The sequence below is a fragment of the Perissodus microlepis genome, chromosome 11 (assembly GCF_051167445.1).
Source record: "Perissodus microlepis isolate ML-2025 ecotype Zambia chromosome 11, ASM5116744v1, whole genome shotgun sequence".
Classification (NCBI taxonomy): Eukaryota; Metazoa; Chordata; class Actinopteri; order Cichliformes; family Cichlidae; genus Perissodus; species Perissodus microlepis.
The window spans coordinates 23,925,595-23,945,017 of record NC_140471.1 but is presented as its reverse complement, the minus strand read 5'-3'; the positions used below and the strand labels follow the sequence as shown (position 1 = coordinate 23,945,017).

General features: G+C 39.7%; 1 protein-coding gene across 5 annotated transcripts; it reads right to left on the bottom strand.

Moving 5' to 3' along the window:
* Positions 1-229: 229 nt before the first annotated feature.
* Positions 230-19,063, bottom strand: pex5 (peroxisomal biogenesis factor 5). 5 transcript variants are annotated; one of them, XM_084943808.1, is made up of 17 exons: positions 18,836-19,063; positions 14,005-14,161; positions 12,257-12,295; positions 11,978-12,095; positions 11,740-11,886; positions 11,113-11,197; positions 9,660-9,750; positions 9,257-9,379; positions 6,171-6,284; positions 5,695-5,778; positions 5,262-5,381; positions 4,916-5,059; positions 4,635-4,705; positions 3,990-4,211; positions 3,738-3,903; positions 3,490-3,647; positions 230-2,018 (listed from the first exon to the last, which is right to left on the bottom strand). In XM_084943808.1, the coding sequence occupies exons 2-17, from the start codon at positions 14,116-14,118 to the stop codon at positions 1,772-1,774; spliced, it is 2,043 nt and encodes a 680-aa protein (XP_084799934.1). In that variant the 5' UTR covers positions 14,119-14,161; positions 18,836-19,063; the 3' UTR covers positions 230-1,771. The 5 variants fall into 5 exon arrangements, with proteins under 5 accessions (XP_084799934.1, XP_084799933.1, XP_084799935.1 ...); XM_084943807.1 differs by having other exon boundaries at positions 18,841-19,063; XM_084943809.1 differs by having other exon boundaries at positions 14,005-14,154; positions 18,841-19,063.
* Between the last annotated feature and the right edge of the window lie 360 nt (positions 19,064-19,423).

Genomic DNA, 19,423 nt, shown 5'->3' with positions numbered 1-19,423 from the left:
TCACAAAAAACGTGTTAAACAAATTAAAATCCTTATTATTAACTCTGAGGAAATTTTAAATGCAATGCCCTGCCGATTTGGCAAGTCTTCCCACTTCTTAGAGCTGACATTTTGAAAATCTAATTTAGTCGAAACATTTAAATTGCAAATTAGTCGATAGGTCCATGAAACAACCCATATACCAACAAGAGGGGGTCCAAATTGAAATAAAAGGATAATAACAGATGTCTGGAATCAAAGCTTTTATTGCTGAATATTATATTAAACATTGCTGTCAGGATATAAGTAGCCTGAAAACAATTATAGTGCATCAATTATGTTACAATACACAGTATGGCATAGAGCATTATTTTACAATGAAGCAAGTAGTTTTACAGGAGCAATATGAAAAAGAGCACGGAACCCAGAAAAGCCACTCTCATTGACATAATGTCTCTCACCCGACCCACACACACACAGAGACACACACACACACCTTATCATTTGAGTAACAGTCCCGCTGGTTATCAGTTCATTATCCTGGCATGATAATGATTACTAAAAAATTAAATAAAGTATAACAAAAAGAGCTGTAGCACTTATGACTTGTATTTCTACTTTGAAATGGCATAATCTGTAATCCTTCCGCCTGCTGAGCACCTTGGATCATAAGCAGCACTCTTTAATGTCAGAGGTCTTGTACCTTGATTATACATAACCGCAGAGAGTACACACATCTGATAATTGCTGTGTTGTTCCTCCATCAGGACCATCACTGATCAATCACACCGTTGCAATCAGGGATGGTTGCAGCTCTGGAGGTAGAGCGGGTCGTCTGCAAATTGGAAGGCCTGGTTAGACCCCTGGCTCATCCAGTCCTTTGTATGAAGAGGCAAGTGAATTGATAAAACAGGGTTTGTAGTGTACAAAACACGAGCTTAGCTTTGCACCTGAGGGGAGAGGAAAAAAAAAAAAAAAAGATGCTTGCCTTCACAGTTCTAATATGAAAACAAGAGCATCTTTTGCTACCGAAAACACGATCATTTTATACACCTAACCAAAGTGACTGAAGTAAATACTTTTCAAAATGAAAAGCAGTCAACTAAGTCTCAAATGAACAAGGACTACAAGCCTCAGTCTCCTGGGTGAAAGTCTTATGTTTCACCCATTCATGAACCACAGCGTTGTCCCTACCAGACTCTTGTGTACATCTTGTTCCCAAGTTGTAAAGCGAACACAACAATGTGATTGTCCGGTTGCAATGGTGGTCCTGAAGCAAAGTTAACGAGATGCTGTAGGAACAACATCAACACAGTAATAATAAACTCAGAGGCCACCAATCTGTGAATAAAGACAGGGAGAGGACTGAGTGTCTTAACACAAACTAACATTGCTGGATGGTGAACAGATTAGTGATTAAACCATGCTTATTCTTGTTTCTCTTCTTCTCTGAGAAAGATTTTCAAGTTAAAATCATTCAGTCTGGTTCTCTTGATCAACAAAGGAGGAAATCCAGTGACTGCTGAACGTGTGAAACAGTTCGTGACTGGATTACTGCTGCCTGCTTCTCTACAGGTGAAGCCTGATACTGCAACACTTTTAAACACACATGTACACATGATGATGATGAGCACTGATCACTTCACAGTGTGTTCCTCGATCATCTTCTTTTAACCGTTAGCTGTACCATGTCCCCTTCATTCCTCCATTCAATCAGCTTCATTCAGTCACTCATACATTTACCTCCCAGCAAAAAACATTCACACTCAATGAGCCCTCCCCTGGCAGGTTTTCATTCAGTCCCACCATCCACCTCTCTCTGGCAGAAATGAGCCATCAAGGTGTCCAAGTCTCGCCTGTCGGCCGCGGCGTACAGAGAGCTCTCTCCCATCATGCTGAGAGCCATGCGCAGGGTGGACCAGATATTGTCGGACATCATAGTGGCCGCAGCTCCTCCGGGACCCCTTGGAGCTCTCGCTCCATCCTCTATAGCCTGGCGCTGGAGAGATAAAGCTTCAAGGAAATGCTCCACTGCCTCTCTGTGGAGTTAAAAAAAAGAGAACAGGATGGATTTATGTTCAATCTGCAACGTGCTGATATCAACCTGAACAGGCAACAGTAATAAAAAACTTGTGTAAACTAAGTTCACTTTTGCAAATTAAGGTCCATTTCTCACTGGTGTACACTCTGGTGGCCACTTTATTAAGTACACCTGGTTAAGCGCTGTATAAGGCAAATATCTAATCAGCCAAATGGCAGCAACATTTAGCTTTTTAGACATGGCGAAGATGACATGCTGACGAGAGATCAGAGATCACAATCCAATACAGCACCTCTGGGATGTCAGGGAATCATTTCGAAACAGACGAAAATGTCTGAGGAATGTTTCCAGCACCTCGCTGAAGGTATACCTTATAAAGTGAATGTCAACCATTATCAACAAACCTTTGTGAGATTTCTTAGATTTCTTGCACGTCTGGTCTAGTGTAGCATCTTTTGTGTGTGGTCTAGCTGTATCACATAAGCCCTTTTTGCATTAGTAGCTACTCTGATCTACTTGCCACGGATCGCTACGACTCGGATCGACTGGTTTTCCATTACAACCCAGTGTGCGCGCTTGTTGCCATAGCAATGCGTCTGGGCATCCTGCAACGTAATTAATATGCAACACGAACGCAACAACAAAGGTGGACATTGAGCCAAGAATATACCTACTGCTCGGTCTGTGGCTTTTTTGTCAAACTCAGGGAACACTGCGGTTTTTTTGTAGCCATTTCCCTCGTTGCTGGTTTCAAAAATGGCAGTTTTAATTTTCGTGAACGAGATGCACTTATGACTCATTGAGTGATGCTACTGACGAGCCAATCGGTGGCATGCAGCGTGACGACGTAACTTCTAGTACCTGCTTGAATCGCTTGAAACCCTGGCTGAGCAGGTACTAATAAAGTACCTGGTACCAGTTTCTATGGCCTCATGGAAAACCCTGAATAGCATGGTGAACCGTGCTGAGTTGATCGGAGTAGGTACTAATGGAAAAGGGGCTATAAAATACCTTCCACTAGGAGGCAGATTTAACTATAAACTGCCCCCTAGTGGAAGGTAAAAACATCTGGGAAGCAGCATAAAATTGCTAAAGTTCAAAAGTAGCAATCTGACAGAATTTGAAAAGGCACAGAACGCATTTGATGTGTATGTAAGCAGCAGAATGTCAGTGTGTTTAAGACAATTTGAAAAGGGTATATCAAATGCTGATTTCACATAACATGTTTTTTAAAAGTTTATCTAAATGTAAACTGCTGGACTAATTCCACATCTATCAGAAAACTGTTCTGTTAAGAGAGCCACACTCAGGTCATCAGTGGTAAGGTTGTGAACCACAAAATGAGTAAACCTTGACACTCCCCTATCATAAAAACCAGCTTCAGGAGGATTATGCATTTAATCTAAAGATTTTACTTCTTTACATGACTCTCTAGCAAAATACACATCAAAACAGCACTGTTGCCTCACCTATGTGCCCCTAAGTTTACACAGCTGATTCCCAAGTTATAGCGACTGCGTATGAAGCCAGGCTGCAGTTCCAGTGCTCTCCTGTAGGCGGCCACAGCCTCTTCTGAGCGGCTTCCGTTGGCTAGCGTGGCACCCAGCTTATTCCACAGCAGATAGTCCTTATGGGGACAGAAAAACAAAGAAAGAGCTCAGAAACTGAGCACATGACATGAAGCCATTGGAATTTCTACAAAGGCTTCTTCACCAACCTGTGGAGTGACGGAGAGAGCAGCGCTGAAACAGTCCACCGCCTTGTCATACTCTCCACTGAGGTTGAAGAGGACGCCGAGACCACACTGAAGCTGAGGGTCCACCTGGGTAGGGTCAACATTGGCTGCTTGCAGGTACATGGACTGGACGTCGGTAAACAAAGACCTGCACAAGGGAAAAGCAATAAGGAAAGGGCAAAGAGAAAGCGGTATTTTTGTATTTGTATTCTCCTAAACGTGCGTGATGCTCACTCTGGCAGCAATGACCCGAACCTCTCTCTGTCCTTCTCCCTTTCTTTGGAGCTGTCTTTGGAGCGTTCGCGCTCACTCTGCTCCCAAACAGAGTGGTATTTTGGATTGTGCTTTAGCCAGTCACGAAGAGTCTCACAGGCCTGCCTGTGCAGTGACTCGTTGGTGAAACTGACGGCCAGCGCCATGAGGGCAGTCAGGTTGTCGTTCTTCAGCTCTATACACCTATGGGAAGAATGGTGGTAATAAAAAGAAGTAGTCAGACAGAAAAAAAACATGACTATTCATTTGGCAAAGAAACTCTTATTTGCAACGACAAGTGTTAAAATATGGAGGTGCTTTCCTGGTTGAAAATATTTCTTTTGAGGTGACACTCACATTAGTATGCATTTAAAAAGGTCTTAACAAAAATCTATCCTCACTTTAACAGTCTCTGTGGTGGAAAAATACATTTTTGTAATATGCAAAATGTGTTTTATATGCTTACAGATACAAAAACTATACACTACATTTGATGAGACAAGAGACAACACCCACATCTAGAGTAATACTACTACTACTACTACTACTAATGATAATAATAATAATAATAATAATAATAATAACTACATGTTTTACTACATGTTTTAGTCAACTCTGACTTCTGACCTGCGGAGGGCGCTGATGGCGGCAAATTCTTGCTCATTCTCTGCCTGACAGGTTCCCAGATATTGCCAAGCCTGCAATTTAATGGGGAAAAAAAGACACATGGTATTATTTCAAGGGCCTTCTGTTGGAAGCAGGAGAAAAACATGGCTAAAATTAGAAGTAGGGAGACCTTTTGGCCCACAATGTTATATTAACTAATAACAGGATGTTCTAAGAATTAAAAAAAAAAAAGAAAAAAAAAAGTGTAATGCAAATGAGAACACAGCCTTTCAGAGTCTTACCAGCTGGTTGTCTGGTTCCTTCTGCACAGCACTTTCAAAGAACCGGACGGCACCAGGGATGTCCCCTGCCTCCATCCTCTTCAATCCCTCTGACAAAGGGTCCGGGTGTGATAAGTAGGGGTTCTCCTCTTCAAACTGATAGCCCTGCAAATGAAAACAAGGAAAACATCAAAACTGCTCAGAGAACTTGTGTGTGTATATGATTTTAATTAGTACTTAATAGGGTATATGAAACACAGGAGCACATTAGACATTGTGCATGACAGCTGTATGCACAAAAATGCTGAAATCTTGCAACACAAAACAGATAGCAGCAGACGCCTGCTCTGAGCAGGCTGACGGATACCTTGTCATAAGAAGTGCTGAGTAGCTGATCGAAGTCAGACAGCCAGGGATGACTCTCTGCATCTCTCTTCGCCATCTCCTCCCACTCCTGCTGCAGCTTCTCCCAGAAATCCACATCACTCTGACAAAATGACAGACACGCATCATTACTTCACAGCGTATTGGAGATAACTTTGACCTTTTTCAACTGGAAGACGCTGCTGCATCGATGATGCCTTATACGATGGCCCTATATTTTTTTCGTTCCTTAAACAGGATTAAGTTTGTGGGTGTTTAAAAAAAAAAATCAAGGGCACCTTCATGCTAATCATTCAGGAAAGTTTCCATTTTCAAACCTCAACTCCGATGACACTCAGTGCTTTAACCTCTACGATACTACTTATTATACTTGGCTTTGGGTTTAAGGTTTTTATTGTCACAGACTCTTGCCTCACCTCCACTGCGGCTTTCGCTTGTTGAAAATCAGGTCCTGATGTAGCGAACTCGTCTACCCAGGCTTCAGCCGACTCCTCTGACACCTGAATAACAATGAAGAGCAATGGCAGTGGTTGATAGGAATCTGTATGCGCTGGCTGAGAAAACTGTTATTAGAAGGGGAGAACCGGGGCATTCAGAGAGGAGAAATATAGAGGGGAGTGAATGTGAAGGAGTAAAGAAATGAAAGCTGGAAGAACACAGAAGAAACCATTTTTCTCGTACTGCTTCCTTTATCTCCTTCCTAATTAACTCCCAGTTTTCTCCTAAGACAGTAAAAGCACTAAACAGCAACTAGATGCAGGAAATCTGAGACTATCTGAATGGATGGGTAAGATTGAAATCGTTAACACTGGTAGCAAAACATACAAATAAGTAACTACAACTGCAGCTTAAAATAAAACATGGATAGCTGCCGTGACCACAGAGGTCGTACCTGCCTGACGACTCTGGCCCACTGCTCTGCTTGTTTAGCTTTTACTTTGTCAATCTTCTGATTCACCTCTGGGGGTTCCAGGGGAAGACTCCCTCCCCCCGTCTTCATCAGGAACTACGGAGGGAGGGGTGGCAGTAGGGAACGGGACAATGTTTCGAGGAAGAGGAGGAGTTGGTGTGGAGGATTTTTACAAATTTTTTGGAGGGGTGGGCAAAAAAGGAGTAATTTGAAGTATCAAGAGGAGCAGATGAATAACAGGTGTTAATGGAGGTAATGGTAAGCCAAGAATTCAAAAGGCAGGTTAAAAAAATAAAAAATTAAAAAATTAAAAAAGTAGGAAAAGCACAATTCAGTGCGGTGTAGTCATGGTGTAGCTCCTGCTGCCAGCGATGGCATAGATGTAATCATAATGTAGCATGAATATGGCTGACAGCTACACATGCACAACATAATGTGGAAGCCATTTAGGCCAGGAAAAGAACACGAAACAGATGTAAAGCAGAAAAAAAGCAAACTGAGATATCAGGTCAAATTTTGGATTTACAAAAGATTAAATTAAAGTACAGATTATAGCTTAATTTATACTTCTGCGTTGAATCTATTTAGAGCCTACGGTGTAGCTCCTGCTGCCAGCATGTGCATCTATCCCTGGTGTTCCTGCAATGCTCTGCAATTTCCTTATCCAAACACTAGCTGGTGGAACACAGATCACAAAGTCAACGTTCAAGCGTCTTACACCTGCATTCTATCTGGAGGCCACCAGATGGCGATAGCTGTAGTTGCAAAACTACTAAAAAACCCAATCTTCCTGTCTTGACCTGTGTAAACACTCTCCTGATGAGTTCATGGGCCCAGTCACTTATTTTGGGTCATACTGAATTTAAACAAATGATGATGATAGTGATGCTATCTTTTAAAATAGAGGATTATCATTGGTATGAACCTGCACACTCACTGGCTAACCACCTGTCAAACAAGCAGTTTCACAGTCAGACTTTGTCACAGGAACCTTCTTGAGGTAATTGTTTTTGGTTTGTTTTTTGCAACCAAGATCCCCTCTCTTACAGTCGATTTCAAAAAAATGGCAACAGAAGAAGTAGCCAGAGAAGCTTAAGCCCAAACGGCGCCAGTAAACAAGACTGTGTTGATGATGCATTTATGGAGATACATGGTTACAGCATAGAGCTTCACAAGGGTTTGCAGTAAAAACATCATAGATTCAAGGCAGAAGTATAAACACCCAATTTCTGACTAGATTAGTAAAAACTAGTAAATTAAAAAAAAAAAACTTAGGAGGTACAAAAAAATAAAATAAAATAACCCAAACCTTCTTATTTATACTCATTTAATCAGAATAATTTAAAAATCCCTAAGGAAATTATGTAAATCGCTAAAATTGAGTAATTTGCTGCTTTGCAGAGTATTTTTAACTTTCAAATTACATGATTCATTTATGCCCTCAGTGGTATATTTCTTTGTGCTGTATAATGCTTTATACAATGAATTTTTAAATAGACTTCTTCTAGAACTTTTGTTTCAGGAATTAGCCCATTAATATAGCAGGAATAACATATAACTGAATATATGTGCATTTTAAATATTATATGTGTTGATTTTGTTGTAGTTTTCCCTTCTAATCACTACATTACACACTTGTAATGTTCTGCAGCAAACTATGGATCACAAACCTAAAATGGCAAGACTTACTGCTGCAGAAGTCTTGAGGCTAAACCTAACCTTTTCAGGATACAGAATGACTGAATAAAACAACATCACAGCAGTTCAGAATTTCTGACATACACACAAACATAACTATTATATATATATATATATATATATATATATATATATATATATATATATATATATATATATATATATATATATATATATATATATATATATATTTTTTTTTTTTTTTTTTTTTTTTTTAAAGAACCTATTTGGTCATTTTAGTCACTTGTGGGTTAAAGATATTTAACTCTGATCTATATTTTTGGGGGGGGTTGTGTGTATTTTTGAATGCAGTCAGAAATGTTATGCATTTACTTGACTAATTATTTTGTCTTGTTTTTCTGGATCAAAGATACAGCTTAAAAACCAACTGTTCAGAGTATACCTCACCTTTCCCCCATGATAGCTAAGTTAGCAGTTAAACATTGTTGTGACGGACCTTAAAATCCCAAAAGAGCCTCTATTAATTTGAAACCTTGATTTCAATGTCTACGCATGGGACAGTGTGAAACGTAATTTCAATTCCTTTGTATGGCAAGTACATTTGAAGAAATTGACAAATAAAGTTTTCTATTCTATTCTATTCATAAGCAGTAATGCCCCGTGCTTTGTTTAATACAGTTTTCTCTTGGTTTATGCTGGAAACATTGGGAGGTACTGGAATCTTTGTCTCTTGAGTCACCACTTAGCCAGTCTGAATGCATTTTAGATGCATCGTCTTACATCCTGAAGCCATATTGGTTCAACTGATCTAAGAGAAACATGAAATATCCAGAAGACAAACAGTCTGCAGCAGTATTATAGCTCAAGAAATCAAGCTTTCAAATCAATAAGGCTCCTTTGGGATTATAAAATCTCTCTTTAATTCAGTCAAGTGAAAGGATTACGCCTCCGTACTTTTGTATCTGTCGTCTTGTAGAGAAATACATTTAGAGAGAAACGCGATCTGGCATCAGCCTTTTACTGCCTGAACTGGTCGAATACAAAGCAATGAAGTTGCACCTTCTGTGAAATCCAGAACGAAAGGAAAATCACGTCAAGATGGGAAAACCCCAAATCTTGGTCGTGCACATTAAAATCTAAATGCTCAAGAGGAGAAGCTGACAGTTATGAGAGCCCTTTCTCTGCAAAAACAAATTCCATCTGCAACACTGCAGCCTGGAGACTCATATTACAAGCAGACTGGTGGCTGCTTCTGGTTACATTTGTGGAAAATTTTACACTGCATCAGATACTGGGGTGATGAGTCACAAGGCTTAGCCTATACTGGGCAACAGTGAACCAGTGTTCTACCCCAACATACAGCGTTCACAGTTGTAACCATCCTTTCCTCAGTGGGCTGCGACTCGTACCTGGTTGAGGTTGGAGGCCCAGTTCTGAGCATTCTCGGCCTGAGCTTTATCTGTGAGCTGTTTGTCTGTCTTGCTCTCCACTGTCACAGTGCCCTCGCCAATTTGCCTAATGAATCGCAGGAACTACACAACAACAAAAAACAAATTACAACAAAAAAAGGCATTTACTATTACTAATTCATCAGTTTTACACCAGTAATGCTAGTTTCTTCCCAAACCAGCAACTTTCTTCCCATACTGAGACAAAAGCCATTAAAAACCACAAAAATCATCTGTGCACCACATGCTACAGTCTCAAGGACCTACTCTACAAAAGAGTTAAAGAAAAAAGTGAAAGAACATGGTGATAGACATGTAAAAGGAAATGATGTGTATTACGGTGTCACAATGACATACTGCTCACCTCTGTGTTTTGTAACTTTGGGTCATCAACCTTTGAGACAAGCTCATTGGCTGTCTGCCTCAGCTCGTCTTCTGCTTGATACTCCTTAGTCCTGTCAGATTAACAATAAAAAAAAACAAAAAAACATAAATTTGATGCTATAAAACTAGAAGAAGGTCTTGAGCAAGACTTTCCCATGATGTTTTAAAGTGGTCTAGAACAATAGTTCTCAGGGTTTTTGAAGGTCTTTCAAAGCCTTTCTTTGATCATTTGCTGTTTTTTCACTCATTTTGACATAAAATAGTTTTATTTTTGTACCAATAAGGTGATTCCCAAAGAGCTATTAACTGGAAACTTAGCATAAGGCCTAGGCATAAAAAAAGCAGCAAATGAACAGTATGTGGAAGTCGTGTCCTTAAAAAAAGATGGAAAAATCCAGAAAAGACCTGACACTGGACCTCAGAAAAGCATCTGGACCTTCTACTGTTCACTGAAGCCTCATCAGAAATGTTCTCAGAGGAAAGGTAGCCATCAAGAAGCCAATAAGGAAAGCAAACAGGGAGAAAAGCAAACAGGGTGACACAAAAAAGTGTCACCATTTGGAAAACTTCTGATTGGCAACAGCTTCATTTTCAGAACAGCCACAAACAGACTGCCAATGCAGTAAAAGCACAGCTGGATAGAAAACCATACAATGGAAGACAATCAGTCATGGATTGGTCTCCCCAGAGCCCAGATCTCAACATTACTGAAGCAGTGTTGGATCATTTCGACAGAACAGAACAAAAGGCAGACAACATCCAAAGAAGAGCTTTGAATGTCCTTCATGAAGCCTGGAGAAGTATTCATGAAGAGTACTTAAAGAAGTTATAAGAAAGCTTGCCTAAGAGAGTTCAGGCTGTGTTGAAGAATGAAGTTAGTCATAGCAAATACTGCTTTTCAAGCATATTAGAATTGTACACACGATTTTCAACTTATATTCTGTATTTCAATGTATATTTACAGATGTTTCAATGACACCCATTTCCAATATTTCATAGAATATAAAATATAAAGCAGTGATGATGGCTGGCTCAAGACTTTTGCACAGTACTGTAGGTTGGAACAAATCACTTCAAATATAAACTGCATTTTACACTCTCATATTTAGAGACCAGTGCACAACGATGATTATACAAGGATTCTTTAAATCAGCTTTCACTTCATGTTCAGCTGCTTCACTGGCTTCTACCAGAGCTTTAATGGATTAACTCAACACTGTCAGACAAGAGAATATCAGGTTAAATGTTTAACAATTAAATAGAAAATTCACTCACCAAGAAGAGAACATTATCACAGTTTTTCAAGTGCTTTAAGTTCTGCCAACAGCACTCTTGTCCTCCTTGATTCTCCCTCACATGTCTAGCCTACATTTTCTACATGTAATGCAGTGCTTATAACCCCCTTCCACCCCCCGGCTCTATCCCCTGCTCACCATTCATTTGCCTTGTCTCCAAGATCCCCCAGCCACAACTTCTCCTCAGACTGCTCCAGATACTCTTCTGCCCAGCGGCCAGGATCTAAAAATGAGAGAAATTGAAAAATTAAAAACACAGCAAACATGTAATAATGACATAAGCCATTTTCACCCATGCAGTGCGTCTAAAAAAAACCCTTTGTAGACGCCTAACAGAGCTGCATGTGAGAACTCAAACGTCTGATTCTGCTGGATCGGACATTAAATGGTTTATAACTGTCAGCTCCCTTTTAAACACCCTGTGCCTGAACGCGTGTGAGAACAGTGCAGGTAATCATTTGGTGGACTCTCAGCACTCTCAACAAACAGGTTATTTTTAGCAGTGAGTAAATTTTAAAGTAGATCATCTCTTGCTTTGTGCTACATGTGTGAAAGGACAACCTTGGATGCAATTCTGCTGACACTGTCCAGAGTTCATGTGTCAGAACAGCTACACTATGAAGACTTTGTCCTAAAGATATTCACTCTGATTTGAGCAAAAAAACGTGATGATATGAGACAGAGTGATGATAACGGCAGAAAGATGATTTGCTCATTAAGCAAAAAATGCAGAAGGCCAAGAAAAGCAATGAAAACAAAACATACCTGCTGCCTCGGCAATAAATTCTTTCGTCCAATCAGCATCTGCGGCATCGCCGAGCGTGATGAGCCCCGGGGCGGAGGCAGAATCAGAGCCTTCGAGGAACTCCTCCACCCAGTCACCAGAGAGGGCCAGCGCTGCCACATCAGGAGCTATGACAAGGAAATACAAAGAAGTTCAGATTTACTGGAAAAAAGGTTTAGAAAAATCTTTTAAACTTCATCAAATAATGATGAAGAGCACCTCTCTGTGGAGCTTGTCTGTAGGTCTGCTGGTCAATCTGCTGCATTTCCTCCAGCAGCTGACCCATGTCAAAGGTCTGTGGAGGGCGTGGAGGTTCCTGAAGGAACTCATTAACGAGCTAGAACAAAAACATTCATTTTATATAAAATCTAATGGTAACTCTTAATGATTAGAGTACATGCTGAGGAAACCTAAATATTTTGGCTTTAGGGTATAAACTTGAAATATATACTGTACAGTCTTAGAGCAAATCATTAAAATTGAAAGAAAAGCACTTACATCTTCCTCAGTTGCAATTTCAATGGGAGTGGGATGAATCTGCAAAAAATAATAATAATAAAGTATGGTATCTCTTAGCAAAATGTTTTGCACAAAAATGTTAAATCAAGCAGCTCCAGAGATAAAGGTCACAGGGAGCTTGAAAATATATTAAGAAAAGTTATTGCAAAAGCAACACTAGTGCTTTTGCTGTAACCTGGTGCCAACTGCACATAAAATTCTGGAACTTAATATTAATATTTTTAATATTAAGGCCAATTAGCTCTTAAACTGCTATATAACAAGGGTGACAGACAACAGTGTTAGATTTTCTAATTAAAAGGAAAGATATACTCTTAAATTTACAGCCCTACAACAGATTGTGTTAAATCTTGTATTCTTGTAGCAGAGGCACTCTTATACATTTACTGTATGCTTTGATACAGTTTCTGCATTTTAAGTTAAAAGCATGGATCCAGGAAATATTGTTCAGATCCTGACTCAAAAAGCTCGATCAGTTACTCATAAGAAGGAGCATTTCTATAAGCATCTTGATGCAAAGTGGGTGCAGGGTAATGTTCTGTTTTGCTGATGAACTTGCCTTCTGTCTTTGACAATGGCGACCACCTCAATTTTCTCAATAGGATAAGAATCTGGGCTCTCCTCTGGAGCAGATCATAATACCTGTCAGTATCTGTATAAATGTTCCTTTTCTGTGGCTGCTTCTTAGTTCAGGTTCTTTTCCTTGTCTCTTGTCTACGGTGTGCCACAGGGTTCTGTTTTGGGGCCTTGCTCTAGCTTCAGTCCATTTTGAGCACTTTTAAGGACATCTGCTCTCATGTCCACGCAGATGGAGAGTTGCACGCGCAATCGAGTACTCATATTTTCGTCTTTTGTTTTGATGTTCTAGCATTTTTTGTGAGGTACTTTGTGATTTTTATCTTGAAAGATCCAATATTAGTAAAATTTTACTTACTTGAATTCAGTTCTATGTTGTTCTGTAATTACTTTGCTGTGCGTCATGCAAACAAGGGCCCCTCAGCAGGAGTAACAGAACATGGACGAACCCAAGAGCAAAGCTACAGCTGTTAATGGTATTTCACACCTGCTACACCAACTACTTTTAATTATGTTTGTTACTTAACCAGAATCTCCTGTCAGGACTGAAAAGCTCCCACGAGATGAGGCAGGTTCTCTCTCATTTGTTTGTTTGGTAACAGAGATTTTATGTAAAAAGAAGCAGAAGGAATTGCTGGAAAGCTTTATTACTTTTAAAGTAACAAAGTTTTGTCAGGAAGTTGATTAGTATTATTTGATAACAGTATCCCCATTTTTTGTCATCTCCACACAGAAAAAGAAAAAACTAGCTTGGCTATGAATGAAACATCCGAACAACTCTTGAGATAAAATGAAACAAATGCAAATAAATTTTGTTGTCAGGTATTATTTCACTAATGCATACCACTGAGCAAATCCAAACTCTTGAATGTAATTATTTGTTACATTTTATTTTATAAAGTTACAAAGGGAAAGCTTAAGTATAGTCTATCGTTGCCTTAAATAATTAAAAAAAAAAAAAGAATCTCAGGCTCTTCCTCACAGATAAAAATGAGTGTTTATTAATTTAATGTTGAAACTCAAAGCCAAAGTTTGCTAAAAATCAATAAAGAGACTGAAAAATAACAGGGACATTTCTAAGTGACCCCAAACTTCTAAGCATATCGTGTAGACTACAGAGCTCAGGGCCTGATGTCTTACAAAATACTCACTGGAGGTGCTGTGGCGTTCCGCCATGGCCCCCCTTCCTTGGTCATGTGACTGGTCAGCTTCATGAGGGGATTGGCTCCCCCGCATTCTGCCTCCACCAACTCACGCATCGCCATGGCAACACAAGGATGAGGCAAACCCAATCAGACCACCTGCAAACTGAGAAGAAGAGCAATAAATGAACCACTCATATTCAGTCTGTGTTCAAGAAAAGTATTGCTATGAGAAGAGACTTATTACAGTTTTATTTTGTCTTCAGCTTAGCTTCACTAAGTTTCCCCGAATGGGTTGGCTTGTTTTACTTTAGTTTTGACTGTTTACTTTTTTTCCATGTAAAGTTTTCAGTTTAGGTTTTATTAGTTTCACTGTTTTTGTTCCTTTTGTTGGTGGCAGATCAGAACAGATATAATACAAATACTTGTCTTACAAACATTAAGAAATTCCAGTCCCACTAAACATCTACACTAAATGCTCCTCAGTGAGAAACCCTAAAACAAAATACATTTTCTATACATTTATTTTTAGTTGGTTTTATTTATTGTATGTAGGGCTGGGCTATATCATACCGTTCATGGTAATACCGGTGTAATTTTGGGCAATGATAGGAAAATGAAATGTCGCAATAGAATATGGGTAAAACGCGCATGCGCAGTGCCTATGTTTACATACGCACATGGCGGCGACGCAGAATGAGAAGAGCAAAAGTGGATCGTTGAATGAAACGGATGAACCAGAATTGGTTTGTAAAAATGCTGCAACTTCAGTGGTGTGGAACTGGTTTGGCTTTCGTCCGTTAGATACACAACAAAGCACTATTTTTGGTAGCGCATGCTAGCAGGCTGTCGTTATTACCGTGTTTTTTGGAAAATACGGCACACTTAAAATCAATCCTTTGATTTTTCTGAAAATCGACAGTGCCCCTTATAATCCCGTGTGCCTTATGTATGAATTCTGGTTGTGTTTACTGACCTCGAAACGATTTTATGTCGTACGCGGCACTCGAAAATCTGTCAAATGTTTTAGTACGGCTATCGTAGGCAGGCGCCTCGCGGAGTGATAAGTACTGTGCTTCAACATAATATTACCGTATTGTGTGTGTATAACCTCTTTTTAAGTTTTCTGGATATTATACATGGTTATGCTGAGGATATGTCGGCCAGTTTCCACTGGAAATGCCTTTTGGTTAAACTGTCAGCAAGGAATTTGCATTTGCACTGTTACATTTTTATATAACTTTAATGTACTTAAAAACAGCTGCTTGTTTAAGTGAAAATACATTGATGGGTTTTTTTGCACTAATAAAGTTGAGGAGTTGTAAAGTATTTTGTCTAGTGTCAATTATATCGTCAGTTATATCGTTATCGCAAATTTTCAAATGTATATCGTGATAAATATTTTTGGTCATATTGCCCTGCTCTAATTGTATGAGTGTAAAATATTTTTGTAGCTAGTCTTTCTTTTTCCCTAATGTGCAGTTTTTTATTTATTTACTTATTATTAGCCCAGTGATGGACTGGCTTTTTTGTTTCCCGCTCAGCATCAGCTGGAAAAGGCTCTACGCCCACTCTATGACCCTGCATTGGGTAAGCCATCCACATTCTTCCTCTCTCACAGAGCTAACACAGGAACAGATAACCCTTCACGCTAATTTATAATCACCAGTTAAGCCAACATGTGCGTCTTTGGAATGGGGTGCTTCCAGGAGACCTGGATCCAGGACCTTGTTGCTGTGAGGCAACAGCGGCTAACCACAGCACCAATGTGTCGCCTCTGTCAGTGCGCCCCAGGGCGGCTGTGGCTACAATGTAGCTTGCCATCACCAGTGTGTGAATGTGTGTGTATGGGTAAATGACTGAATGTAGTGTAAAGCGCTTTGGAGTCCTTAGGGACAAAGTAAAGCGCTATACAAATGCAGGCCATTTACCATGAAGAACATGCAAACTCCACACAGAAAGGTTCCAGTCAGCAGGTGGATTCAAGGCCACTTTGCTTAAAGATGGCACCACTGACCACTGCACCACCACGCCATCCAATTATCATTTTATCTATTACCATTTATTTTCTTTTTTCATATTTAGTTTTACTGTGATAGTCATGCAATGGACTATGTAGAGTGAAGCACCTCAATGGAACAATTAAAAGACGCAGATCCTAAAGCATCCAGTATGAGGTCCAATTTCTAATTAGACACTTAAATATTAGAGAAACTAAACAGTTATGCACCAATAACTGAAAAACCATCCCCCAAAATATAAAATGTTTTAATTTTTAACACTCGACCCCAACCGGTCGCAGCAGATGGCCGCCCCTCCCTGAGCCTGGTTCTGCCGGAGGTTTCTTCCTGTTAAAAGGGAGTTTTTCCTTCCCACTGTCGCCAAAGTGCTTGCTCATAGGGGGTCATATGATTGTTGGGTTTTTCTCTGTATCTATGAAGCGCCTTGAGGCGACTTTTGTTGTGATTTGGCGCTATATAAATAAAATTGAATTGAATTGAATTGACATATTCAACCCTGAAAGATTTTTTTTATTATTATTATTATTATTATTATTCGGCACCAGAGAGTAATTTTAAGTTCAGTTAGTCCTTCACATTGTTTTGTGTCCCTTCCATCACATCTAAAAATAATTATTCAATTTCCTGACCCCTTTAACAGCTGACAGGCCGAGCAAAATCTTCAGGCTGCTCAAATAGCCTCATGAAACGCGCACAAATTCAAGCTCCATCTGCTGTTTTTCATTTCATCTTCTGGCTCTTAGTGAACCATTAATAATGAGAATATGATGGCTCAGCAGGCACAGGCATCCACAGCATGTTTCACTTAACTCATCTGGTACGTTCAGGAGATTTTTGCTTTTAAGAGCGTTTACGAAGATAAAGAACATCAGCATCACTATACTAACACACTGACTACATGTAATACTATTTTATTTAAGCAAATCTTCTAATCAGTTGAGAAATGCTTATTTTGATAAATGCTACCACAAATACTCTGGATTTGTGTATGCATTACTGTTCAAAGCTCTTGAGCCACCCCTCATTTCTTTATATTTTGTTAGGAAAATTGAAAATACATGTTTATTTATACATGATTTATTGAAATGTGCAAACATGCATTGAACTATAGAATATAAGCTGAGAAAAAAAAAACACCCCCCAACAAGATTTGTACTACTCTAATGAGCTTTAAAGTTAATATTTGGAACTTTGTTATGCAAGCTTTCTTATAATTTTATTAAGTAGTCTTCAGGATAAGTTCTCCTCTTTGGACGTTGGCTGCCTTTTGTTCTGTTCTCTGTCAAGACGATCCCAAACTGCTTCAATCATTTTGAGGTAGATGCTCTGGGGAGGACAATCCATGACTGATAAGTGTTTTGCTATCCAGGCAGTGAATTAAGCTGCTGTCAATCAGATGCTTTCCAAATGGCAAAATCTGATGGATATTCTGTGTTTAAAATTCCATCAATTCTAACAAGATCCCAGCACCACTGCCTGAAAGGGAGGAAAAAGGTTCATACTCACTGTTGTACCACACTGACGACAGTTTGAATCAAAAATTTCAATTTGGATTCATCATTCTAAGATTTGCTGCCACTGATTTTCAATCAAGTTCTTGCATAATTTGCCTTTTCCACTGACACTGACACCAGGTTCTTCATGGATTTTTTCCTGATTCTTCCAGCTGCTTGTACTATAGTTGACACAAGACTGGTGCATTGCTTGTGTTAAGTGCCTTTTATATGCTTGAATGATGGATAGTGGGTCAGTGTTAAGAGACTAAAATAAAAAATTGGTCAGGTACAATTACTGAGCTAAAAATGAATGAGAAAAGAAACAAAACAACCGATATCTAAATAAAAATACCTTCAGAAAGCCTTGAGAACTTGAGAAGAGTTCAAGACCACTTTAATATATTACAAGAATGTTTGGCTCCTCTGTGAAGCAAAATATAACGAAATGAAGAGCAGCATGTTTGCACAACACTCCATATCAGGTCTAAAATAACAGCTATATAAACTGCAAACGTTTCAACTGATCCTGCTCCATCTGATGATTACTCACCTAAACATTTAAAAGCAAAATAATAAACAATACCGTGACACTGTTTCACTCTGAAATGTAGTCCCAGATGTATGAAACTCTGCTGCTGAACTTCAATGACCCCTATCAATTTCACATGCCGACCTCCCTGGAGAGGAGGAACATAAAAATTAATTTCCTTCCTAATCTCGCATGTGAGCGTCTACCTAAAAACTCTTCAGTGACTATTACACAACACCTTACAGGTGGACCGTTGTTCTTGCTGTCTAGGCTGAAGATTTAAAGGCTACTTTAGTCCCACCGCTTCAAATGGCTGCTGCATTATGATTAGGGTCAAAGTAAGAGGATCAGACAGAGATATTAATACACACACTACCAAAGACGGGCCATTATGACACCTGTTTATTGACTACAAATCCACGGAGACGATAGGAATAGGCGAAGGTTGTTTTTGTCACACATAGTCCACTAGTTATAGATATCAACTAAACACACCTGCCTGCATTGTTACCTTTCTGGGAGCACTGTGTAATAAAATAGAGCTGCTCGGAGCTAACTGCAGCTTCAGCTACAAACAGCAACATTAGCTCGATAAGCGATACTCTGTGGTATTTTTGTAACCAGCGTGCTGTTCATGAAACCTAAAGGGAAACCGAGGACGCTCACGACCGTCCGGAACTCAAAAAATACCAGCTGTGGCTAGCTGGCTAGCTGCAGTAGGGCCAGTGCAGAGATCACTCCCGTAGTGTGCACCCAGCGAAGAAGCATGAATAGACGGGAAGCATACTGTTCACCTCACCGCCGACAGCTGCTGCTGTATCCAAGCGACAGTCCCTCCCTCCGGCGGTATGTCCTCTCTTGTCCCGCTCTCACACCTCCGTCCGAACAAATTTTCCAGTAACCGTCCGAAACCAGTCGCTGAGTGCTATTAGCTCCCCGCTTTTATTTACCTTCCTCCCCCATGACCCACAAAACCCTTCACCGCTAGCCTGGCTCGTGAACGTTACGCCAGTTACGTATTCTTCAACTGGTTTTACGCATGCGTAAGGAAGCGTCAGCGCCTGGGAAAAAAAGGCGTAAAGAGCCTGTCGTTAAAATGTAACATGCCTGAGAACAAAGTCCGCTTCCCGGATGAAACATGTATTTGTTAAAACAAACAAACAAAAAAAACAACAACAAAAAAAACACGAAAGTAACGCGCAGTGCTGTGCAGAAGTCTTCAGCCAACCATCATTTCTTTATATTTTACTTCCAAGGAGCCTGATTTCTGTCTTTGATAGTAGTTTTGAGAAATAGTTCTCCACGCTTTTAGAGATTTTCACTTTTTCTCTTTAAAAAAAAAAGTCATTTTCAGCCCTGTTCTTATACCAAACCCTTTCAGA

What these genes read in the sequence shown, in the direction of transcription:
- pex5 (XM_084943808.1), bottom strand. Translation starts at nt 14,118, where the DNA reads ATGGCGATGCGTGAGTTGGTGGAGGCAGAATGCGGGGGAGCCAATCCC. An exon ending in AAATTGCAACTGAGGAAGAT is followed by an intron (nt 12,096 to 12,256) that starts GTAAGTGCTTTT and finishes TTTTTGTTCTAG; the next exon opens with CTCGTTAATGAGTTCCTTCA. An exon ending in CAGACAAGCTCCACAGAGAG is followed by an intron (nt 11,887 to 11,977) that starts GTGCTCTTCATC and finishes TCCTTGTCATAG; the next exon opens with CTCCTGATGTGGCAGCGCTG.